Source organism: Aptenodytes forsteri, unplaced genomic scaffold (genome assembly GCF_000699145.1).
Source record: "Aptenodytes forsteri isolate BGI_AS27 unplaced genomic scaffold, ASM69914v1 Scaffold5, whole genome shotgun sequence".
Taxonomy (NCBI): domain Eukaryota; kingdom Metazoa; phylum Chordata; class Aves; order Sphenisciformes; family Spheniscidae; genus Aptenodytes; species Aptenodytes forsteri.
This window is the reverse complement of record NW_008795672.1, coordinates 1,587,018-1,607,320: the sequence shown is the minus strand read 5'-3', so window position 1 is coordinate 1,607,320 and position 20,303 is coordinate 1,587,018. Positions and strand designations below refer to the sequence as shown.

At 39.3% G+C, this 20,303-nt stretch overlaps 1 protein-coding gene across 1 annotated transcript in view; it reads right to left on the bottom strand.

The window, feature by feature from the left end:
- The window catches only part of PAPOLG (poly(A) polymerase gamma), a 20,400-nt gene extending 20,267 nt beyond the window's left edge, over positions 1-133 (bottom strand). Inside the window, exon 1 of the mRNA XM_009282549.1 lies at positions 60-133. Within this exon, the coding sequence (XP_009280824.1) occupies positions 60-133 (74 nt within the window). The remainder of the gene's footprint in view (positions 1-59) is intronic.
- Positions 134-20,303: the final 20,170 nt, after the last annotated feature.

The window sequence follows — 20,303 nt, the reverse complement described above, 5'->3', positions numbered from 1 at the left end:
GCCCGACCGCCCCCGGGGGGGGGGGGGGGGGGGCGAGCTGCCCACGGGGCGGGACCCACCGGTGAGTGGGCAGGCGTACCGCGTGGAAGGTGGTCCCAGCAACACGCCTTTCCCTCCTAAAGCCCAGCGACATTCCCATTCAGGTGCCACCTTCCTGACACCCCCTTCCAGAGAGAGGAGCGATAAAAAAAGGCAGAAATCACTAGTCTTGTATTAATTTATTCTCCTCCAGCCGGCGTTGAGGAGCGAGCGAAGCGTCGCTTGGCTTAAGCCGGTATCGGGAGGATTTACCACACGTTGTTAATGACAGCAGGTAGTTTTGAGTGCTGGCCATGACTTATTGCCAGGTAACATTTTGGGCCAACGTAGTCTGTTGTCTATTACAAGCTGGGTATTAAAGCAACCAAAATACCCCGAGAATATTCTCCCGCACCGTGGCATTTAGATGGCGATTCCCCACTCACATTCGAGCCTGCAAAAAGTTAAAAGTAAAGCCATAATGTTTTTGTAAAGTTGAATAAATCTGTGGAAAAAAGTTTGCTTCCCAACTGCCTTGATGTCTTGCCATACCAGAGGCTTTCTGTGAGATTAGCCCATGCATCGTTTCTGTGGTTTTCTGGGTTGTCTGCAGCGCCTTTGGTGAAGTAAAATACATTTTATCTTGCAAGATACTTTGAAGAAACGCAAACGTAACTTTTGTCCTGAAGTTTCAACAAACTAACAAAACAAATGTTTGGTGTTCAGACACGAAGGTTCTTTTAGCGGGATAGCCTCACCGACCCTTCTCAAATAACTTCATGCTATGGAGAGTTAAAAATGACTTCATTTATTTCTTGAATATTTGCATGGCAGTGCTTGTGCTAATATTTCAAAGTCTTTGAAAATCAGACGCTTCTGCAAGACTTTGCACCGGTAAAGCCAAAAAAAAAAAAAGGTTTTCAAGCAAATTTCTTGAGGGTTTGTTTTTTAAACCTCTAGTTATGCCTTTTAGTCTCAGCGGTTTATCATGGTTTTCTTTAACATTTTATGTTCATCACAACACTAGTGTGGTCCTAGAATCAGGAAAACTCTTGTTTGTATACTGCTTCCCGTTCTTTTCTCTCAGGTTGATACCATCTATTTTGTGTGAGGAAAGCACCTGCCTTTATTTTTTCCGCGTTTAGATGGCTAATTAGCCAATGGTTTTTTTACTCTGTGTCTGCTGCGTGCTTTAGTATCGCGATAGTAGCTGCATTTGCCTACAGATGTAAGTGATGGAAGGTTTTTAATGGAGAGGTGATACCTTTCTTTAAATCACCCGCAACATTTAGGAAAAAATTAACTGGTCTTCAAGCACAGAAGTTTTTCCTCAGGTGCAATTCTAATGTTAAATGCAAATGGAGGCTAATCAAGCTTAACTTGATTGCTTCAATCCGGTAAACTATTAAAGAGAAGAGGCAGTGGGTGCTTGAGAAACAAAGGACCTTAACGATGGTTGAAGTGGGACGGTCAGGTCGTGAGTTCTTACAGCGGCTAGAGCTCGAATAAGGAAATAATTTACTTTTTCTGGAAAAGAGACAGTTATGAAGTGCTAGGAGAGCAATAGCTCAATAGCGTTTCTGTTATCTTGCTCGAGTTTATGAATTATAGTTTCTAGTGTTATCTTTTGAAGAGACCTGGGAGTTTTCCTTGAAGGACAGAACTGAAGAGACTGATTGGGTTGGCTACTCTGTGAGTAGTGGGGTTTTTTTAATAGAAAACAAGGTTCTCTTGTTGTTTGCTAGCTACTTATGTAAAATTCTTTCTAGCATGTAACTGTTGCATTGTAACTACATAGCTTCCACAATATTATGTGGAGTAGTGGCTAAAATATAGTATGTTTTAGAATGTGTGGAATTTGGGGAGAGTATGTTCCAAGGTAGTGTTTTCCTCTACTGTGTGTGTTATAACAACTTTGAAACACTTTTGTGTAGTGCCTGGGTTATAGAAATGCCTGATAACCAATTAAATATTGTTAACTGGGGCTTCTTTTGTGTGTGTATGTGTTATCTAGACAGCACGTTGAAAAAGTGAAATCTGTTTTCTTAAAGTAATATAGGGTGGGGTGTGGGTGTGTGTTGGGTTTGTTTGTTTTGTTTTTTAAATTGCTGGTATGTTCTAAAGGAGTGAATGTTCTATGTGGCATAAATGAGGTGATATCTGAGTACTTCTAGTCTGTTAGAGGGTATTACTGATTTTATGGATATGTGCTTTATAAATATAAATACATAGGCTGTGCGTTTTCATATATTATAGTCTGTATATCTTTGTATCTTAATTTTATCTGTAAAGCTAACGGTAGTGTGATGTGTTTTAGAAACCACTTGTGGGAGACCATGTGTTTGATAGACTTCTAAAATTCAACTATCTAAATGCTTATTCCTGGCTAAAAGAAGCTGTCTGTGTACTCACTATGGATTTTGCTGTTACTGTTTCTTACCCCTTTTCCACTCTGGTATATTCAGCTGCCGCCCCTGTATCCCATAGGGGATATTTGCTTGTAAATGCCTGTCCCTTTTCAGTAGAAGATGGCAATCTTGTCTTTTTTTTTTCCTCCCCTTACAAACAGTTCTTGTCTAGTCAAAGTGTGCTAACTAGCTTGTTGCTCAGTGCACAATTCCTGTAAGTTGTTTAGGCTTGTCTTTTAAATTTAAGTCTTTGCTGTGTTAATTTTTGGCTAGGTAAGTCAGTTCAAGTATCTGATCGTGTAGCTATGTGGTCAGAAATATTAACCCAAGGGAAGGAGAAAGAATATATTGAGAGGAGGATGAGGTGGGTGGTTTCAATATCCCCAAGCTAAATCCTGTACGTTATACAGATAAGATCCTTCTCACTTACTTAAACTATACTCTCATAGAGTAGTTCCATGGCAATTTAAACTGGCCTAACCCAGGCTGGTGTGACTTTTCACCTCTCCCTCAAAGAGTCTGTGCTGAATTGGTGTCGAGCTGGATCCGTTTCCTAATTGTTGGAGTATGTGCAGGCTCCTGAACACTACTGTTGGTGCAAGGGAGGAAGCAGAACCACAAACACAGTTGTGGAAGTGGAGAGGTGGGATGATAGGTAGCAGTCTGGATTTAGATTGGCTTACGGTGTACCCAAAAACTTGCAACCTTTTCCAGTATATCAGCTGATTTAAGGAAAGTTATAATCTATCTCTACAATTCCTCTGCGCTTACTCCCCTTCTGCAAGTCTGTGCATTGTGAAGCGTATACAGCTAGGTGTGCATATCTGCCTGTCGTATTTGTACTTGCATACAAGCACACCTGTAAATGTGTAGATGCATGTGAATTCTTGTGAAGTACTTAATGTTCCTATATTAGCAAGATAGCTTGGAGGTCTTCCTATGGGGGAGAATACGATTACTAGCTTTATAGGGCCCACTCTTATCCATAGAGGGACGCACATTAATATTACCAGCGTCAAATATTTTCATGATGCATGTGTCACAGGCTGAACTCTCTGTATCTTATGGGTATATGAAAGATTATACGCTCAGATCTGCTCTTCAACGCATGTACCATCTATCAGCTGAGTTCTGGCACTGTTGGCTGTCTGGGTTTGTTCGGAGATAGTTCTTTTCCGAAGTGGAATGTCTCTGAGGAGCTGATATTTATGAGGGGAAGTGTAGCTGGAGTCATGTGACGATGGTAACAATAGGCAATGTGCCTATGTGAATGGAAAAGCTGTGATATTTTACTCTGTTTTCTTAGTTTTGTAGCTTTTTCCTCAGATGAATTGTTTTAAGCCATTAAAAAAAAAAGACATCTTTGTCCAGAAAGATTTTTGCCGTATTTTATTTGGCAAAGTGCTTCATGACTCTTACTGAGTTTTAATGTTCTGACATTTTAAAAATTGAAGGAGAGTGAAACTTTAAACAGACTTTTGAAGGCAGTTTTGGAGGAACTTTAGGTATATGCGTGAGAAGTTATGTACCACCTACTGCACCTGAAGCTTTCTGCTTCAACATACAAAAACTGACTGAAAGGTGAAACTGCTACAGAGAAAATACTTGTGTGATATTAAAATATTATCCACAGAGCTGAATAAAATCTTTTTCTGATAAATTTTTCTCTAACTTTGGATTTTCCTTACAAATGAGGAGGATCTTATCTGTGTAATGTACCATATTTCACTAGAGAAAGATTTTGTCAGCAATAATGTGTGTGTATATATATTTAGGCCCTGATGAATATCAGCTAAAAATCACAGGAAATTCAATTCTGGAAAGCTGCATTTTGTAATAAATGTTCTCAAGATTTACTAGTCTATCACTTTATGTGGGAAGATATATGGTAAGAGATAACAGTGAACAGTAGAAGAGGTAGGGTTGCTGAAGGCAGATTTCAGATGGATGGATTTAAACAAGTGGTGGTTGAAGGTTTTTTAGTTGTTTGTTGTTTGGTTTTTTCTCTTATCTTTGAATTTCATCAATTTACTTAAGGGACATAATTCTATGACATGTTGGTGTTGGTAACCTAATAAGCTACTTGGAAATGCAAATGCATAAAACATTCATATTTTAAGTCAGTCCTAACTGTTGCTGCTGAAACACTAAGCTTGCGTTGGAGGGCATGACTGTTATTACATTGCTTGTATGTCTTTCTGGACTGGCCTGCTGTTAATGACTATTAGCTCCTCATACTGACAGTTATAGTGGATTCCTAGCTTAATTGTAATCACTTGGTAGGATTTCAACTTGCTGCTGTACATTGAACCAGCAAAACAGTACCTCTCCTCTGCTTTCCCAGGTGAGTCTTGAATGCTTGTGCCCCTTAATGTGAGATTAGTTACAGCTCTTCACCTGGTCAACAACAACAAAAGACTATACATAAACTTGCACTGGCTTGTAGGGCAGCTACAATGTCATCAAGAGATGGACGGGTCACTCCCTTGTTTCACTTTGTAATTAATCTTAGCTTCAATTTGGTGTTACCAGCTTCTAAAACAGGTTAGTTAATGGGAACTAACTGTGAGCTCGCTGAAGCAGCACTAATCTTGCTGCTTTCAATGAATTGTCTGTCTTTGATCAGCTCATTCTCTCTCAGCAGGCCAAAAAATAGGCACAGGATACGAGTGCTTAGTTTACAATCATGTTAATTTTGCTTTAGGTTTGCCTTTAGCTGTTGGAGATTAATGAATCAAAATGGTGTTAAATTTACAACCGGTTTTCTTCTAATCACTTGGCAGTATTATTTCTAGCTGTTTTGTACTTGGATTACCTGAGCCAATTGTCTAAATGACTCTGCTATTCTGCCATGTTGTAGTGGGGTACAGCCTAAAATGTCTAGGAACTAGCAAGATTATAGTGGAAGGTGTTGAGGATTTTTTGTTTTTCCAACTATTTCCTGTGCTGTGTATTTGTTGCCACCATGTCCAAAGCCACTGTTTGCCTTTCCAGTGCTGTGTATTTGTTGCCACCATGTCCAAATCCAAAGCCACTGTTTGCCTTTCCACTTCACTCATTTTTGCCCGTACAACGATGTGCTCTGACCTTAGAAGAGCCTCCTTTGATTCCACCAGCATGCATGAGACATAGCAACTGTATATTGGGGGTATTTACGTGGAAGTGCAGACAGGACCTTTGATTCTTGACAGCTAACCTCAAGCAAAGGGTCTGCCTGACAAGGTCTATGTATGCTAGCATTTGGATAAGTGGCTGGCATATGGAATCGTGCAGGTTTCTTCAATTTCTTGGGGTTTCGCTGTAAGGGGAAAACTAAGGTGGTGAGTTTGTGTGCATCTGAAGTGTTTGCATCTCCTATAGACAACCTAGATGCTTTGGTTCTGTAAAGATTTGATTTGAACTCTGGCGTCCTTCAAAATTCTTTGCTGTGGCAGTTTACCTTTAAGGTGTTTCCTTTCAGGGAGGAAAGTTGAGTGGGAAGTGCACTTGTTTTCGAAATAACCTTAAATGACAAGAACAGTGATCTCTGCCAGCTAACACCGGAAGAAGGAAAAAAGTCTTATGTGGTAGGTTTTGGTTCAGAAAGTCTCTTGGGTCAGAAATAGTTGCCGGGAAGGTATTGCCCAAATTTAATGGGAAGTGCATGTCTTGTAGTTTTTCTTTCTTTTTTTTTCTCTTTACCATACTACATTTTACAGGTAATATTTATTTTATGGGAGTGCTGAGAGGTGTAACTTGTTAATGTTTAAAAAGTCTTTTCTCTGACCTGAATGGAAGTTTCTACAGATAATGAATGTGCTGTATCTTTGTTTATGAATAGCTTTATATAGAGAGCAGAAACATTTACTACCTTTCTCTTGACAGAGGAAGAGAACAAACCTGTTTAACCTTCACATTGTTCTCACTTTTTTTTTTGGGTGGGGGTGGGGACCCAAGTCCTTGGACAGCTGATGGTATTTGTTCTAGTTCCATTATAGTTAGAACGTGGCCTTGAGACTGGTTTTGGGCATTAAAGCCTGATGCTAATACCCCTGATGCACTATCTCTTATCATGTCGAGGAGTCTTCTTTGTCATGAATTCATTAGTTTCATGCAGAGATCGTATATAATTCTGACTGCTGCTTGCAGGGAAACTTTAAAGAGAGAAATGGATACCGATAATTACTGAAACACCTCAATTCTGTGTGAGAATTGGGAGAAATTTTCATATCCATTAACCTTGTAGTAAGACCTTGCTGAAGTTTGTTTTTCTCTCATCTTTTTACGTGATGGCATTGTGTTCAACTTCATGTGGAAACTTAGCATCTGTCCTGTTTTGAAAAAAAATAGTCAATTTGATTGTAAACTTGGGCCTGTAGCAGGGAACTCTCAGCTGGCCAGCTTCATCTAGCTGGTTTCCTGTGCTTGAGGAGGCAGAGGCTCACCTCTTCTGCTGGAGAAAACTGGCAAACCTCTAGGGAGGCTGTGTAGGTGTGTTTGTTTTTAACCAAGTCTTGATATGGCCTGCTGTTTGAAGGGAAACAAAAAATAATGTAAACCAAATAATAAGTAATTCTGCTCTAATGTAAAATATGAGTAAATCTTATTGATCCTTTTAATAATTGCTCCCTTGACACAGCAAGGAGGATGGGCAGTGCATCCAAACGTGTGTAATCTTTGGGTGGAGCTGCGCTCTTGCGGAGACCCGCTGTCTCATGGAGTTTACTAAGGAAAATGCTGTTTGTTCTGCTGCTGTTTATGGGGAAAATAGATACTGTGAACAGTGTGTGTGTTCCCATATTCCTTATACTGAAATGGGGAGGAAGAAAACTAGAAGGTGAAGACAATCTCTTGATGTTCTCTGTATGCTTGCTTCCATTCTGGGCTTCCCATCTGATATTTGTATATTTGTGGTGTTTTTCCTGGGTAATTATGAAGGAGCAACTCGGAGGGGTTACATGAACTATATTACAGAGTGATGAAAGGGATGAGAGCTTTGAAAAACATAGTGTGGCATAAACTATTTTGGCTTTTCTACTGTATTTATAGCTCCAAATTTAGAGGAAAATTACTTAAAACTAACTAAAGCCTACTGCTGTATTCTTCTGAACTAAAAATATAAATTAGAGTAGTTGAAGAGGAGCTGGAAAAGAGGAGTATGGATATAGCTAGAGCTTATCTTCTTTTAGAGGGTTTTGTGGTTTTGGCACCTGTACCCAGCCTGGTGCATTGTTCACGGGGCTTGTTCACTGTTGTTGATAAAGTAAACAATAAATAACTGTTCTTTTCTGTTTGAACAGTTGTCTAATCAGGGAATCGGTATGTGCAAGGTAAGCATGGAAGTAATGCTTTCTCATAAACAAGTCCTTTTTAAAAAAAAATTTTGAACTGAAAGAGAAGAAGCAAAGGAGAGTGACGAGTAATGGGCTGAAAAATTTGGAAAAGATAAGAGGGAGCATTACAGAACAAAGTTATTACAATTATGCAGTTTATTTAAGACTTTGTGCATATCTGTGTTTGTACATGTGGATATGCATATCCAGTCACTTTTGCCTTGATGACTGGCAAACGTACGTATGAGACAGAATCAACACCACATGCAAATATGAAACTGCTTCCACTTATGTTAAAATTTTTCTAACGCATCTATTATGTATTCTCTCGCTATAGGTAAAAATTCATTGGGAGAATAGAAAGCGAGAGCAAGAGATATGAACACTGGAAAAGATGAGTGTAATGTTCATGATAATCGCTTGTAAATAAGGCAGTCCAAGGGCTGCCTTTGGGAGTAATAGTGCCTGGGATGGGTGTTCCAGTGTGTGGGGGAAACACTGAAACATTCTGAGCTCCTGAATACAGGGTTCATTCTCAGGTACATCGATACGAAATACAGCGGGCTTCCAGGTGGTATAAATATAACTTACTTCTGTTTTCTTTAATAAAAGTTTTCTTTATGCTGTAAGAAAAGAAGAAAATGTCCATTGTGCAAATAAGCCCACAGTCTATGGGAGCTCACAAATTCTTACTGTATATCTAGCAGGCACATTTATGTCTTTATTGTACTTTCATCCACGGTGTTCCTCTTAAATAATGTATATTTGGTCTTTTTCTATTAACAAAAATTTCATTTTAGTCTGAAAGATTTTCCTTCTTTTGCTTGCTGTTTGCAGCAATGTAATAAAAGGGCGGTGTTCACAGGGAAGATTTTGGATGTACTGTGTTATTGTTTTCTGAGATTATTGAAAATTGATTCAGTAGGAATTTGTTGCCAGATAAGTTTTCCATCTTCGAAGCACTCTGTTTTCCCTGAGGAGCTCTTGTTTAATCAATGATAGCTAGATATGGTAACCCCTTTTTGGGGATGGCTCAGTTCACTCTTCGAAGAGAAGTCTCTAGGTGTTTTTTGCTATTTTGTACAGGAATACTTAATTCTTTCAGGTATTTAGGAAATAATGCTAACTTGTGCAAGGTTGCTTTTAATTACGCTCTCCTCTGCCAAGCTTTGGGAATGTTTTACTCTAGTGTGAAACCAGGGATAAGTGTGAGTTCAAGAAGTCATACTTTAATGCTTAGCTTTAAGCGATTTGCTGTATCACCTGTGAAAACAGCCAGCACTTACAGAGATTAAAGAGTTACACAGCTGAAATCATACACATATTTGATAAAGAAAACAATTCTGGTCACATTGACATGGCCCTGAAAATAGTGTGCCATTTAAAGATAGCTGAAAACTAGGGAAAAACTGTTCAGTTACAACTGTGAAACCAGCCAGCACTTACAGAGATTAAAGAGTTACACAGCTGAAATCATACACATATTTGATAAAGAAAACAATTCTGGTCACATTGACATGGCCCTGAAAATAGTGTGCCATTTAAAGATAGCTGAAAACTAGGGAAAAACTGTTCAGTTACAACTGTTGGGGGGAAGGGGGGGGGGGGGAAGTGGGAGGGAACAACGGTGGTCTTCAGGCACCTGTAAATCTGGTGGCTGGACCACATAGCTGCAAGTATCCTCTTTGTTAAACGACTTGTTCCTTCCCTTGATGGATGACCAGCAAGTTCTTAATGTTTCTGGGGACTGTTGTGTAATGCATATGAATAATAACACTGACTACACTCTACAGCCTGGATAAATGCAATTTGTTGCAATGATCCTAGAAAGCAATGGATACTGTTAAGCTGAACTCTTTGCTCGTGAATCGTCTTTTTAACACAGGAGTTAGGTTTTTGGTGATGGGTATACCATATCCGTGTCACTTCAGTGTGATGCTGCGGAAACAAATGATTGTTGTGTAAACTTTAGGCTCCGGAGCCTTATGCAGGGGTTTTTAGTGGGCATAAGATCTTTCTACATGTGCCATACTGTATGAAGTGGACTCTGCCGGGACGCTCTGTGTTCTCTGACCTGATGACTTTTGCCTGTAGTCCTCCTGGCTATGCCACGTAGTTTCCAGGTCACCTGCCTGAGGAGCATAGCAAGAGAAGAGCTCAGGGCTGAGAGCTTCTAGCAACAAAACTACAGTGATCTTGCTGCTGTGAGAACTGTCCGCAATGTGGCATCCACACGAGTGCAACAGTATCTATGAATTGTCTGGTTTTGCTTTAAGATTTCTTTCAATGCCCACGAGTTGGGCAACCCATCGGTTGGACTCGATGGTCTTGGAGGTCTTTTCCAACCTTAATGATTCTATGACTGCAAGCTCTAGGGACATGGTTTAGTGGACATGGTGGCGTTGGGTTGATGGCTGAACTTGAACTTAGAGGTCTTTTCCAACCTTAATGATTCTATGATTCCAAGTTCTTGAGGCAAATAACAGGAAGTAAAATTAATTTTTTGAGGCATAAATAATGTGATTAGGCATTTAGATGTTTATACAGTATGTGTTCTCCACCCCTAGTTAGTCATGGCTGTGGAAAGAACCTACTTGATTCATAACTATGCTGTGCAAATCTTGTTATCGTGTAACAGTATGAGGTAGAATGTGAATTCTGAGTGAAGGTCTCTCCTAAAGGCTGGGTCTAAGTGACAATCTAGACACAGCTCAGGAACTATTACCCTGCAGCTCAGCAACTTGGTGTTTATTTTTATTCGTGTAGAAGTAGTCTGTATTTCTCACTAAGCAAGAGACTAATGCATAGCCTGACATACCTCTTTCCTTGGATGGTAACTTCATAGATTGATTTTTTTTTTTTAAACTACATGTGTATTCGTTCTGTTTCTCCTTTCATGTATCTCATCAATGAAGCACGTAGGAAGATAAAAGTATTAATTATCTTCAACTACTCAGACTGCAAATAAATATGAAACTAGCAATATGAAAACCTACTGTACTGTAATTAACAGCATTCAAGAGCGCCTGCCGATATGAAGTGCAGAACTTGAAAAAGATTAGAAAAACCTCAGTGCTATTCAGCCTTTACCTCCAGCCCTGCAGCTTTCCAAAAAGTATACAGTAGATTTTCAGTCTAGCGAATGTTTCTTGGCTGGCAACAGATAAGCCTTCAGTTTCCTGGGAGAGGGCAGAGCATAGAAAATGCTGGTTGCATAGTCACTGGTGGAATCACTTTAATGCTGGCTAGATGATCTTGAGAATTTTTAAAATAATGATAAGGAGAATCTAATTTCAGTGAAGCAGAGTTCATTCTTGATAAAGGGATTTCTAGAAACCAGTTCATTGTAACTATAGAAACACCTAAACTTCCTAATCTTTGATGAAGAATGAGAACAGACTTTTCTGAGTTCTCAGTAAATCCCAGAGCTGATAGTGAATGCTAAACACATCGAATGTAGTAGGAAAGAGGCTCTTTGGAACTTGCTCCCGTAAAACATTCTCTAAATCAGAGTAATATCCTCACTAAGCTGCTTAATAATGAAAACAGTGGTCAGAGGAGTGTAGCGGTGAATGTCCTTGGAGGTGGGAGAAAAAGGCTTAAGCGATGTAAATTAATTTTCTGAATCTTTTATAAAGTGATTATTATCTCTGATCACAGCCCTCTTTTAGGAAATTGGAAACCAAGCGTACTACTCTTGCACTTACCAAAGAAGACAAAACTTTTGGTAACACTAAACAGGAGTAGGAACAGTATAGACTGACTGCTATGCAGGCAACTAAAAATCTGGATAATACAAGGAAGATGAAAGGCTACTTTAAAACTATAGCTATACTGCAAAAGATAAGTGTCAGGTGAAAGTCACCAAGAAAGTGAGCGCCCTACTTAAATTTGAACAAGATTTGATATGGAACCAAGTTCAGACTGAAGCGGTAGGCTTTGAACCTGAACTAATTCTTCAAATTCTGCTAGAAAACTTACTGCTTCTCCTTTAGCTGTTGTCAAATGTGAAGGAGAAGCAAAAGATGGAGTGTAGGAAAGACTTCCTTGAAGATGCTTTTGGTTTTTGATGTGAGGGGATCTTTGTTTATTTTGGAACACTCCCTCCTGTCGGTAACATGTAATGTGCTTCAGAATGTTTGTGAAGGATTTTGGGGAGCAAAACAGTTTAAAAATATCAATGTGAGCTAAGTCATATCGCACTAAAGCAAGTAATAATGAGTGATAAAGCACAACAAGGTGTTCAGTGTGACAGCCCGCAAATAGTATATTCAATGCCATGCTTTACAGAACACTTGGTTTCCTATTCTTCCTGTTGCTAATTTTATAGATCTTGTCACTGAAAAATGAGCTAGATTCTCAGCTGGTGAAAATCTGCATACGTAATCAAACTTGCATAGTTTAATTGGAGCCACCTCAAGTACTTCTATAGCACTGTGAAGACTGTAATTTTTAAATTGGTAAGGCCTCTGCCAGTAGTGAATGCCGCTAATGCAATGCGTGAAAGCTTAGTTTGCAAGCAATATTGCTCGAGAAGGATGATTCTTCACTCTACTACTTCATGGAAGAGGGGAGAATATAATGTGAATGTAGTGTCCTAAAATTTCTCAAGGAGCTGCGTGGGTAGTTAGATACACAAGGACTTTTTTTTTAAGACAATTTAGCTTTAGTAGGAGGTATGTGGCTAAATACCCATGCAGCCCTCTGAAAATATGGTGGCTGGACTGCAACAAGCCGTAGTGACCCTAATAAGTACTTTAAACCCAGTAACTCAGTCCTGTTAGAGGAAACTTATCTGATGGTCCAAAACCAGAAATCAGTCAAGTTACTTTTTACTCTCTCATGCGGAAAGAATCTTTCTTTCATGAGAGAGACTTCTTTTTCAGGAGTATACAGCAGGATTCTGTGATGTTCGTTCTTTGACAGCTGTAAGTTAACTTTGCGCCTGTGTGGTTTTAGGTTTTTAAACTTCCTTATTTGGTCAGGTAACGAGTTTTCTCCCAAGTTTGACCTGCGATTTCTCCTCAACCTGTAATTTCAACTGTCATTCCATGCTGCTTGCTTAACGTTTGTGCTTTTTCAGCTGAATAAGATATTTTGCAATTGTCATAAAACCATGATATATGGTTAATTAAATACCAGTGCAATTAAATAGCTTAAGCACCTTTGCCTCTCAGAGAAGGAGGCTACAATTTCAGATAATACTTAGTTATTACGTAGGGTGACTTCTTCATGAGCATCAAGAAGAGCACACTCATCTCCGTTTTTCCAGGATCACATGGGTGCGGGGACTTGCCTCTTGGTTGAGCTAGAGAACCAGAATCCAGGAGTGTGGGCTAGGATTCAAACCCCAGCACCCTTAAGACAGTGCTAATGCTCAGTTTGAGTGTGAGAGATTGAGACTGGCATTGCTCTCTGCAGGCGACTCACCTGACAGATGTGTCTCTAAGCTTGCCAGTCACTCAGGGAGGCCCTGAGGTCAGGTCAGGAGAGACAGATCCTCTGGTGCAAGCCTGTGTGCAGCTGTTCTGCTTCTAGTCCGCTGCCTGAGATGCGGGTGAGAATAACCATCAACTGGTATCTGACTAGTGCCTTCTACCATGCTATTTATCTCGCTCTTGGAAATACCTTACTTAATACATTCTATGGTTTCATTTGTGGGCTCTTTCCCTTTTGTTTTTCAGGCTGAAATAACTGCCCTCTGGAAGAGCTGGAAAATACACAAGTAAGTCTTTAGTCTCTTGGGTTTTTTCTTCTTCCTCTGAGTCACCTTCTGGAAGACCATGTCATTCAGCAGCGTCTGTCTAGAGAGCTCACAAAGACTAGCTTCCTAACACAGGAATTTAAATTGCCTAAGATCAGGTGGTGAATATTTTCAGAATTCTTGAAAAATTTTAAGGCATGTTTCAGGTTTTGCTGCAGGTGAACCTGAAGCAAAAGTGCATGCAAACAGTCTTTGCTTTCCATCAGCAGCGGTTCAAAAGCTTCAAAATTTGGGTGGGAATCTAGAAAAATATGTATTTTGGTATTTTTCATTAGAATTTGTGTAACTAGAAGCAGAAGAGTACAGGGTCTTTTTTTTATTCGACCTTAATATTGTGTTTTGGCCAGTACCTGCACAGTTAGATGATTGCAGGTGATCTGGATTTATGTTGTACCTTCAGCAGGTAAGTGTGCACAGAGTTTGCACAGATTAACCTGAGTAGACACCTGCATATCTTTCCATCCATCAATGTGTAAGACTTATTTTTTACAAAATGAAGAGTACAGGGTCTTTTTTTTATTCGACCTTAATATTGTGTTTTGGCCAGTACCTGCACAGTTAGATGATTGCAGGTGATCTGGATTTATGTTGTACCTTCAGCAGGTAAGTGTGCGCAGAGTTTGCACAGATTAACCTGAGTAGACACCTGCATATCTTTCCATCCATCAATGTGTAAGACTTATTTTTTACCAAATGTGTAGTTCTTGTCTGAAACTCTCTTGTGGCAGATGCTCTTCTCTCAAAGTGAAGTTTTTCCTGGCCAAAAAAAAAATATGTCTTTTAAAAAGAATAATGAACAGAGGATGCAATCTTTGTCTGCTGGGGAACTGAATATAGTACTTGCCATCCGGAGTGTTGATTTTTCTGGGGAAAAAATACAACCTACTACTCCCTCTCCTGGCCTCATAGGGGAAATATATGGAATTGTCAAAAGGGGGCATTCTTGCTTTTTCAGACAAGTGAAAAATAAGTCATGAAATAAGTGTTATAGTTAGACCTGTCATTTAGGTAGAGCAGAAATTGCTCAAGTTGACAAAGTCTTTAGCCAAAGCAAACGTAACAGATAGAATATTAAATATCAGAAGTGATTTGCAGACTAATTTAATCTCTTATTTTGTGGACAAAGGTTTTATCTGTCTCGCCTAAGCTTTACCCAAAGCTTTTACTAATTGATGAAAATGCCCACTGCAGCTACACACTGTGTGTGTGTTTAAAAAAAAAAAAACTTCCCCCCCAGTTGTCAGTTAAATCTCATATAGAACAATTTTTGATATATCCATGAAAATACATATGTGACAAAGTCCTGCAGTCTGGTATAAGGATTTACTACAACTGATTTTGCACTTTGATCTGGCATATGTAGAGTTGCCAAGTAATAGTTGGGCAAACCGTGCATTCTTATAAAAGTCTCTTGAAAGGACAAATCCTTATGTATAGCCAATCTAGACGTACCTCTGGAAACTGAGAAATGACTGCCCTGGGTAGCTTTCTCACTGAAACAAGAGCAAATCCAGGACTGACTGAGCAAATAGAGAAGGATGTTGGTTTTAAGTCTTTTAACATCTTCTATGTTAAGAGATGTCAACAAAGATGTTCACTTCTGAGTTTGCCTGAGTGCTTAAGGATTAAACCTGTTAACAAACAGGCTCATGCTGGTGCTGATAATTCCTGTTTATAACCAAATTTTACTCTGCTTCTCACAGGTATTTGTAATATTTTTATTTGCTCTAGTGAAGAAAATACTTGTTATGGTCCTTATGATTAGGTAAATTCTTCCTGTACACATGCATAATTAATATGCTTTACCATTAATATTCTGGATCGACTAGGGGAAAGCAAACATATGAACTCAATTTAAAAAAAAAAAAATCACATCTGAAATTATATAGTTTTTCTCTTGCCTAAAGAATTGTTTCTTTCTCTTTGGAATTCAGTTTATCTAGCTAATGCAAATAAAAAATGACTTCTATCTGCCCTAAGATTAAAGAATATTTTAGTTACCATCTTCTAAAAAGATGCTGTTTTTTTCAACCACATTTCTGTTTTTTACACCTTAACATCTCATTTAAGTGTAGTGCAGTGTTAGGGTTGGGATAAAGATGTTTCTCATGCTAGAAGGTATAATCAGAAGACACCAGCACAACAGACAGGTTAAGGAGTCAGATCTCTTGAAGTATGTAGCTTTAGAGCAGCTGTAGGGACGGCTGTAAAATAGTTTGGTTTTAAAACAAAAAAAAAATCTCAATGATCTTTCTGCACTACCTGCCACCTCCTGTAGTAATTTATACTTGAGGAAAGTGGGTGCAAGGCACTACCAGATACTACTCACTCAACAAATTTATAAGTAATCACTAAGCTGCAGAGAAATAGGCAGTGTTTACACTGACAATTTTCTCATGGTAATGGAAGAAAAGCATTGGCCTGAAGCACTTGCTTCCGAGCTCCTCATATCTCTACTTAGCCAGGGTTGGAGGTTAATTTGGAGTTAAATATTTGCGTCAAATACTCAAGCTTGTTTTGCTTTAAATTGCTAGTGTAGACATACTCTATAAGAGACTTGGGCCTGGGTATTTGAAAAAGATTAAGTCAAAATGAAAAGGAGGAACAGAACAAAGGATTATAGAAAAGCAGCTGTAAGTATAAGGGGGAAATCTACTAAGTATAATCCGTACTCATCGTCAACTCAAAATAAAAATAAAATGTGAGCAGATAAAAGAATTGCAATTAATCCACTAAGCAAAACAATGGCAAAAGGATAAAAAAGGTTAAAAGGTGGACAGAAAACACAGAGGCAGGATGGTCAGTCCGCTCCTTTGGTTAAGTGATTGAGTATACATATGTTGGGATTCTGCCTGCAAATATATTCTTCCCCTACACATGGTGCGACCATTTTTAGGATTGCTGACTAGGGGCAGGGCAGGAATTCTTCCATTTCATGGCTGTTTAGTACAAGTTTGTACCAAGTGGTGCTCCTTAGGGTTGACTACAGCAGGATTTAAATACAAAGATTGCCAGTTTGTTTTGGGTCAGATGATGCCCAAGTGTATGCTTTGAACATGGTTTTACTCCACTGCAAGTTAGTAGGTCTTCTAAGAGAAACGATAGATCCCTAATAACAAGTCATAGGAATAAATTATTTGTGGCCTTTTGGAAAACAAAATGCTGTAGTAGAAATCTAGTTGTATTTAGAATATGTTTTCTGGTATGTTTGTGCAGGTGGGAGGGAGTATAAGATATTTAGCTGTAAAAAACAAAACCAAAAACCCCCTCAAAACCAAAACAAAAAACCCCCCACAACCAACCGTAAATGATCTTCACACACCATGAAACAGAAATTGGGTAATGGATTACTTATAGACTACCCCAAAATTATGTTTGTACGAGAACAAATGAAAGTATCTCAAACAAGAGACTTGCTATTGCACAGCAACTGTTTGCTCCTGGTCCTCTTCCTTTAGTATTGTAACTTGCCCATCAGACATGTTGTTGAGACACATCACTAGGTTAGGGTTTGATTCTGCAAGGTGCTGAGTGCTCTTGCCTTGATCCTGTAGTGCACTGAAGGATGTGTGTAAGCAAATGAGTAGGCTCCAGTGGGATGACTTGATATGAAGTGTGCAACCTGGTCCTTGGGCAAGTCAGGCTCCAAATGACTTTGCTACTGAGGAACATAGGCCTACAGGTGAACCTTGCTGCAGTCTCAAGCTTGTTCTTGAAGTTAATCAAGAATTCTTCATTTATGGCATCGTACCACACTGCAGTTCCCCAAACCTTAGTATGCTTTTCCAAGAGGTCTGTCCTGTCTCTTTGTGCTCTGGTTTTAAGTGTTTTCTGTTTCATTAGAAACCAGTGAGGCTTTTGGCTGCTCTTTGAACAGGAGAAATAAGGGAACTTACTTGAACAGGAGTAAGGGAACTTATTACGGATGATTCTGCTCTGAAAAGGATAGTGAGTTTGAAACAGTACAGCTGCTTCTGTAACTGTTTTATTGAGCTGTAGCTTGGCATCTCCGAGATAGTTTTGACTGCTGAATTTGCTGTTGGCTTTTAAGTTCCTGGGAATATGTAGCTTACACGTAGACGTGCTGTGGTCCAGAGAACTGAGCAGTTCAGTTATTTCAGCTTCAGATATGGAAAGAATAGGAGCATTGCACACAGTGTTTATGTAGATTTTTCTTGTGCTTGCCACTGCCCTATGGCCAGACCTAATTCCAAAATGCAAAGGAGGAGGGAAGGAACTTGCTGTGACTGTAGGGAGGTACTGATGGGGCTGTAAGCTAAGAGGGTAAAGGGCCATACAAACAGACAGGAATAATCATTTGCAGGATAGTATGGAGTATGTTCTACATCCTAGAGCTCTGCTATCAATGATAAATTCAAGCAGTAAATGTTATTTTGGTAAGACTTTAATTACACGGTAAAATCTATCTTGTTCCAAACATTGCTCAAAGAGCTGGGGAAGGAAAAAACCAAAACAAAAACCTACTGATCAGGAAACTGAAAAGTATCTAAAACCTCTGCTAATTCACAGCACTGGGAAGAATATAATGGCAACCAGGTGTTGCATAAACACAGGGATCTAACTCCTGAGAGGAATAAACTCGGATCGACAAGAAATAAGTAATCTAAGGACGTGCTATTGCACCAGCCTGATCCAGTAAAATGCTTCAATTAGGGGCCAAGCTTGCCCAGCTCACCTTTAACCAAATGGATTTGTGAGAACTCGGTGTTTCACGTACTGGTCCTTTAGCTGACTTCATAGTGAAGTTGTCAGGATGACAGTTATTTGTTTTATGTCAACACCATGCGCTGGCTAATCCAGATAAGGGACACAATAATGGTTCCTTTAATAATGTTAATGAATTCTGTGTCTGTCCAGTTTTAGAGGAAACTGGGTACACAGCACTCTGCTAACATTTTCCTGTTTAAACTCGAGCCAGCAATGATCTGTTTTAGGCTCTCCTCAGCTCAGGTAGTTTGAGGTCCCAAAAGAAGCTTCAGATGCCTGGTTCTTATTTGTCTTAGTACCTCTTTGGACGATACAAGGGGTAATTTCTCAGCAGTGTAATGGAGTCCATTTCACGTAAGAATCAGCATGAGAGGCTTTGATACTAAATTTGAACTTGATTCTGTACAGAATTCAAATTTGGTATCGAAACTATCGAGATTTGCATTTTAATTTGGCTGTGAATTTCCACATGGGCTGCTGGACATGCTTCACTTGAAACCATGCTCCTGTAGACCTTGGTTTCATTTAAAGGGCAGGAAAAACCCCAAAATCCTCGGGAGGGAAAGCCAGGGAGCTCTGAAACCAGTCTTTGAGCTTGTACCTGCAATAAATGTAGTGCAAAACATTAATTTCTCTTGATTCTCCTAATAAGCTGATCTGTTCTTCAGATCCTGCAGACACTACTCATCTGGTATCATGCAGAAGATGAACATAAGCCAAAATTTCCTGGTCAAGCGTCTACTCATCTCACAGGTAAGAGCAAAACTCCAAAGGATTCTTGGCATTTGGGAAAATGTAGACCGAGTTCTGGAACTCTTGGCTTGGCTTTGGCTTCGAGTATTAGTGCAAATATTGTATTAAGTAAGAAACAAAGCAGGGAAGCGCTTTCGGAGTCAGAGTGGTGGGTGGCAAGAAAAGGTAAGCCAGAGCAGAATGATAAATAATGTGTTAGTCTCCGAAAGGAGAGGTGTCGTCTTATTCCTGACACGCTGTCAAGAAGATATTTTACTGATTTGACTTTCTGTGTTGAAGAACACACAACAGCTACTTAATAAGTGGTCTTATAGGGAATCTCACCCATGTTACAATAAACTGAGCTCAAAGATAACATATCTTTTATGCTTTTACGCTTTTTGGATGATAACTGTGAAAAATTACCTAGTGAAGGTTAGCAAGCTGTACCTGTGGCCATTTTCTTGTGACCCCTGAGTGATAAAAGTTTACTATCTTGGATCATGATGCGTTGTCAAATGACAGGTTTGCCTGTCTGGCCAACAAAAAGTAATTGAGGAGTGTTATAGTTCTACAATCCGTGTTTCACTGAATTTGTAGCGTTTTGAGCTGTTAGACCTGAACAAAATAGGTCAACATTGACAGAATAAGGTTGGCTCTCGTTCTTCCTCAGGTTTTGAATACTTCTGTGCGTGTGCCTTGTGCCTAAAAGCATCATATAGGAAGCATGTAGTTTTCTGGAGGTATTGGTGTTGCTTCACTTATAGTTTGAGTTAGGATTTTTGGTCTTATGGTACAGTATTATTTCTTTGTGGTTGCTGTTCTAAAATCTGTATCTTGAATCCCAGATCTGCATGACTTTAAACAAGTAATTTGATAGACTCCTGTAAGTGGGGAATTAGGAAATCCCTACCAGCTGGAACTGCTTAATAGTGGAAGCTTTGCTGACCTTAGGTTAGCTGTCCACGAGCCATTTATTTTTGTAGGTATGGGGCCAAGATATGGAGCAGCATAATTTCTGCTCTCTTGCTCTATTTCTCACCCCCTTCCCTTCAGTAGTGGTTTCATCTGCTGCACCCACTTTGTGTCCTATCATGAAATACATGAGTAATTGCAAAAAAAAAAACCAACAACCCCAAAACATGTTTGTTTTTATAAATACTCTTTTTGGCTTTGGGACGGTATTATCTGTGTAAATAGATCCTTATGGCTGAGTTTTCCTGAAGCTGTTCAATACCTGCTGACTCTGTGACTAGCTTGGTGATTTTTAGCTAGCTTCATCCGCATGAAATGTCTTATCTTGCCACTTTGAATTTGTATAAGTAATAATAAACGTGTAGC